Source organism: Octodon degus, unplaced genomic scaffold (genome assembly GCF_000260255.1).
Source record: "Octodon degus isolate 3935 unplaced genomic scaffold, OctDeg1.0 scaffold00250, whole genome shotgun sequence".
In the NCBI taxonomy this organism is placed as follows: Eukaryota; Metazoa; Chordata; class Mammalia; order Rodentia; family Octodontidae; genus Octodon; species Octodon degus.
In genome coordinates, this window is record NW_004524826.1 from 168074 (window position 1) to 173857 (window position 5784).

Consider the following 5784-nt stretch of genomic DNA (forward strand, 5'->3'; position numbering starts at 1 on the left):
TATATGAATGATGGAATTGTAGATGCCAATTCACAGTTCCTCTCAGCGAGGGAGATAGCTCAGTAGAGTAAGTGCCTGCCTGTCAAGTGTAGGGTCCTGAGTTCAATCCTCAGTACTGAAAAAAAAGATTAAAAAAAAAATACCTACCTGATTCAGCATCAGAGTCCATTCTGAGACAAGGCTCACACTGCTGCACCTGGCGTCATATTTTTAAAATAGTCTGTAATTCCAGTTTTGTTTTCCTTCATCCAAAAGTGATTTAGTACAGTCATTAAATTTCCAAGTTTGCAGAACAATTTATGACAGTTTAAGAGTATTCAAAAGCACAGTTTATATCCAAAATTAGCACATGAAGAAACTATTTCATGTAGCTTGGAACCATGAAGTGAGCCAGGCAGTTTAAGACTCTTCTAGTCAACTCATATATTCCCCACTATATAATTTACATAATGAAACTGGACCCTGTGTCTGGAAGGGGTTTAACTATTGAAGACTTCACACATTGATTCATTCATTCATTCATTCATTCATTCATTTATTCAGCATATTCCATACATGTCACTCCTAAAGCTGCTTTGGTAATTTTACAGATAGGTAAGGATTTCACAGCTGCCTTTTGACTTTGTAGTATCCTGAGGAAGTTTGCGAAGGCATGTTGCCTTAGTTACTTTTCTCATTGCTGACAAAATATCCAAAAACCGAAGTTAAAGATGGAAAAAGCTTATTTCAGCTATTAATTTGTAGAGGTTTCAGTCAATAGTCATCTGGTTCCAAAGCAGCGTGACATGGCAGAGAGACATCACAGAGGAGAAATAGTCTATTTCAGGACAAGCAGGCAACAGTAACAGCAGCAATAGCAGCAGCAGCAGCAGCAGCAGCAGACAACAGTAGCTATCCTCTCTCTGTCCATTATATTCCACCCAGGTTACCCACCTGGGATGGGAGCACTCACATCCAAAGAGGGATAACTTTAATCCCAAAATCATAAACTTAATCCCAGTATCACACACTTAATCTCAGCACCACACACCCAAATTCAGCCACCTCAAGAAAAACTCCATCTATAACCATATGAAGCTTTGGGGTGACATCTAGATAACAAGCCATAACTCATGTGCATGTAAGATTATTTGATAAGCAGAAGATAATTGATGTCAGTAAACTGGCAGGCAAAAAGTCCATTGGAAACTCAGAAGAAAACAGTGACTAAGATGTGGCATGAGACTTCTAATATTTTCATTCATTCTTATTCCAGATTTCTGGAAAGCCCAAGACATACATGTCGAGTGCCATACATCGACTACATGGATGAAATTGCTTCTGAGCTAGGCGTAAAACCCAATCTGTTCTCTCTCTTCTTCTGGGATGCAAAGCTGGCCAAGGAGGTTTTCTATGGGCCCTGTACTCCATACCAGTACCGTCTACAGGGGCCTGGGCAATGGAGCGGGGCCCGGAATGCCATCCTTACCCAGAGAGACCGGATCCTCAAACCCCTGAGGACACGTGTGCTCACACCCTCTGGGTCTCCTTCCTCTAGGCTGTTCTGGGTCAAGTGTATCTCTACTGTCATTTGTCTCTCTGTTCCCATGTTATTCATCACCCAATTGATACATCAGTAAGCTCACTTTGATGTGGATGTTTATGCAAATAAAGAAGAAAAGGTTGCTGCTATTTGAATTATATCAAAATGAAGAAAATTGATTATAGGGGAAAAGCTGTTGATTAAATTGACTAGCTGACATATGGACATTTTATGAAAGCAAAATTAATAATGATTTTCCTAAATGCTTTATAAAGGGGAGAGTTGAAAATAACACAGATTGTTTTCACTGTACTTCACAAGTAATTTGAAATGTTTTACAACATGCGATAATGGAGAGTAATTAGAAGTAGTGCTCAATAATAAACACATGTACAAGGAAATTTAAACCAGGTATAAGCTTCAAAACATCATCTTATGGTCTTAAATTATCCCCACACAGATGTCATATCTCTTATAAAGGAGAAAATTTGAATCATCACTTTAACTGATCAAACTATTAGAAAGTCAATAAGAAAGTTAGCAACTCCTAATATGATATAAGAAGTCCAATGTTGCCTATCTAATTGTATTGCAAAAAAATGCTTAATTTAAATATAATTAGAAAAACAATTAGAAAAAAGTTTAAAAGTGCATAGACCATGCTTGTATTCTAAAAAATAGCCAGAATAATTAGAAGAGCTAAAAAGACCATGAAAATCATTCTATAGTAATAATAAATAAAAAAGCAAAATGACCAAAAGTAATGTTTATAAACATAGATTGAGAGTTTTAGGATGAGCTGGTAAGTTTGAACATGCATTGTATATTAGATCATCATGTTTAATTAATGATAATATTATCTGCTATAATAAGGGTATGATAGTTATATAGTAAAACATCACTATTTTTAGAAGACATACACAGAAGTAGAATAAAGTGTTATAATATCTACAATTTATTTTCAAATTATGTGGAGAAAAGTAGTGCCTGTACAAGAGAAAAAAATTAAAGAGACATAACATTAACAACTGATGCTTCTGGGTAAAGCATATGTTCTATTTTTTAATTTTTTGTTCATATGAGAATTTCAAAATAAAATTTTAGGAAATAAACATTTTCTACAATGATTCATATTTGTATTCATCCTTGCTCTATTATTTTGAGTTTAATATTTTTATTAAATAAACCAAAAGGGAAACTCATGTTAAAAAATAGGACTGATGAGATTTTTTTTAAAAAAAGTAAATTGCTAAGGATAATTATAACCATGGTAGGTATGACAATAAAGAAAGGGCTTCTTCAGGGAATTTGTATAAGAGAGGACACTATACTAAACAAAAATATCTTCCAAGATATAATTAGCTGAATTGTAATAGACTCTAAATCTGCAGGTGCACATTCATTGCAATCTGTTTTCCCATTTTTACTAGAAATTATTATTAGGAAATGTTTTAGAATTATCGATCTTGTAGCTTAAGAATAATCTTTTAAAACATCATTTCTAAAATCAAAAATGTGCATAAACATTTTTAAAATACTTGAAACTTTGGCTTCTGGCTTGGTCAGAAGAAACCAGGTACCTGATCCAGGCCCTACTCTATAGGAAGGGAACCAGTGCAGGAAGTGCCTGGGACTCTCAGCAACCAGCTAGCTTGGCCAGAGGAAAGCAGGTACCTGGTTTCTTTCCAAGAGAAAATAAATCATAAAAATAATCAAGAAAATTGCTGAGTATATTTAAAGAAGACAGAAAAAATGCAATCATGTAGAAAAATGACAGTAAACTTTCAATGAATAATATAGGAAAGAATTAGAATGGGTGAAATAGATTCAAGAAGATATTCCATCTTAATGGAATTAAAAATTCCACTGAAAGCTGGCAAAACCATTTCAACAAAACTAAAGATAGATTTTCAGACCTTGAAGACATCATTGCAGCTAGAAACCATGAAAAGAGAGATCTCTTTAAAATAACAAAGGATGATCACAGAAGACAGGCTGAGCCCTGGACAGCTGTGGGGGCCTTGATGAGCACTGCCCAGCACCCCACCACCACCACCAAGGAGCCTCACTGACATGCTGGCCCAGGCCCACTCTTTCCATTCCCAGGAACCAGAATGAGGTCCAGAGAGCTTCAAGGCCCTCCCTGACCTGTGCCTTGCTCACTACCCTCCCAGGAGCAGTGCTGATCTCCAAATAACTTAGGAGGCTTCCAAAACATGAAAACAAATAAGCAAAAGGCAATTTCAGACCTCCAGCCCACCTAGAACAAGTCCAGGAGACAAAGGCATAAAGGAACTTGGAAACCACAAACCTGAAATTTCTGAAATGTTAGCAACTGAAGGAAAGAAACAGTTCCATCAGGCTATAAAACAAAAAATCAGTTCACAAATAAAATGATGGAAACATTGCATGAACAATACAGGAAAGAATTAGAATTCAAAGACATATCCAGAAAATTAAGAATCACATTGAAAGCTGGTTAAACCACTTAAACAAAACTAAACACAGACATTCAGACCTTGAAGACAGCATTGCAGCTAGTGATCATACAAAGAAAGGTCTCTTAAAAATAACCAGAAACCAGGAAATAACAATTAAACAGCTGCAAGATAATGCAAAGAGAAGCAATAGAATATTGATAGGAGTTAAAGAAACAGCAAGACACAACACAAATGACATAATGAGACTATTTACAGAAGTAGTAGCAAAAAAATTTTCTAACCATGGAAAAAGAATTGGACATAACAAATAAATAAGGTGTAATAGAACTCTAATGAGCCATAATCAAAATATATCTACATGCAGACACATAATAATCAAGATCCTAGAAATTCAGCAAAAGAACAGAATAGGCCCTGAGGGCCTTCTAAAGCTGTTGGAAGAAACAGATCACCTATCATAGAAAACCCATCAGAATCAGCAGATTTCTCAACACAAACCATAAAGTCAAGAAGAGCTTAAAGTGAAGAATGTCAGGTCATGAAAGAAACCAACTTCCAACCCAGATTGATGTACCCTGCAAAACTCTCTATGGAGAAATAAGATGTTTCATGGTAAAGAACAACTGAAGAAATTTATGACCACTAAGCCAACTCTACAAAGAATATGTAAATATGTTATAGAAAGAGACAAAAATGACCACTACTTCAAGAACAACGTCATAAAAGGACAACCAAGCAGGGCAATCAGTTAAACAGAGAGGAAAAGTAGGGAACCTACAGCAAGAAAATAACATGACAAAGATAAACCAATACATATCAGTTATAACCGTCAATGTAAACAGCCTCAACTCACCAATCAAAAGAAGCAGACTGGCAAAGTGGATCAAGAAACAAAATCCAACAATATGTCATATACAAGAAACACATTTAGTGGGTGGGAAGATAGCTCAGTGGTCTAAGCATCTTCCTGGCGAGCATGAGGACTCAGGCTTGATACCTGGTACCATATGTTGTGCCAGCTCCGGGGCTGGGAAACTGCACCAGCCACCAAAACAGGGCAAGACATTGTATGCCTGCAATCCCAGCCCTGGGAAGGCTGAGACAGGAGGATCACTATGAGTCTGGGCTGTGTAGCAAGACTCTGTACCAAATAAATAAATATGTTTAATGTAAAGGAAAATTCATACATTGAAAGATAAAGGATTGATACTCCACACAACAGAACCTAGAAAAAAGTAAGAGTGCATTTTGTGGTAGACAATGTGAATTACAAACCAAGAGTGAAAAAACAAGATAAGGAAGGTCAACACATACTTGTTTAGGGAAAACTTCAACAGGAAGTGATATCAAAATATTTATGTACCAAATATGGAAGTACCCAACTATATAAGACAATTTTTTTATGTATTTAGTACAGGGTCTGCAGGGTCTCACTACACAGATTGGACTCATAGTGATCCTCCTGTTTTCAGCCTCCCAACCTCTGGGATTACAGGTGTATGCCACCATGCCCAGTCTCTATCCCGGTCTCAGCATCTCCCAGAGGCACAGTCAGCACAGCACACCAGGGATCATCCCCCAGTCCCTGCATCTGCTTAAGCAGGTGCTTTAATCCACTGAGCTATCTGGCCAGCCCTAACACAAATTTTAATGAACATGAAAAACAAAACAACCAATAACACAATTGTAACAACAGACCTTAACACTCCACTGACACAAAGAGATACATGAAGTACACAAAAAACATAACAAAGAAATAATAGAATTAAACCAAACTTGTGAACACATTGACTTAGTGGGCTTTTACAGAGTGTTCCACCA

At 36.6% G+C, this 5784-nt stretch overlaps 1 protein-coding gene across 1 annotated transcript in view; it reads left to right on the forward strand.

The window, feature by feature from the left end:
- The window catches only part of LOC101569192 (dimethylaniline monooxygenase [N-oxide-forming] 5-like), a 22284-nt gene extending 20665 nt beyond the window's left edge, over nucleotides 1–1619 (forward strand). Inside the window, exon 8 of the mRNA XM_004646057.1 lies at nucleotides 1256–1619. Within this exon, the coding sequence (XP_004646114.1) occupies nucleotides 1256–1619 (364 nt within the window). The remainder of the gene's footprint in view (nucleotides 1–1255) is intronic.
- The last annotated feature ends 4165 nt before the right edge of the window (nucleotides 1620–5784 follow it).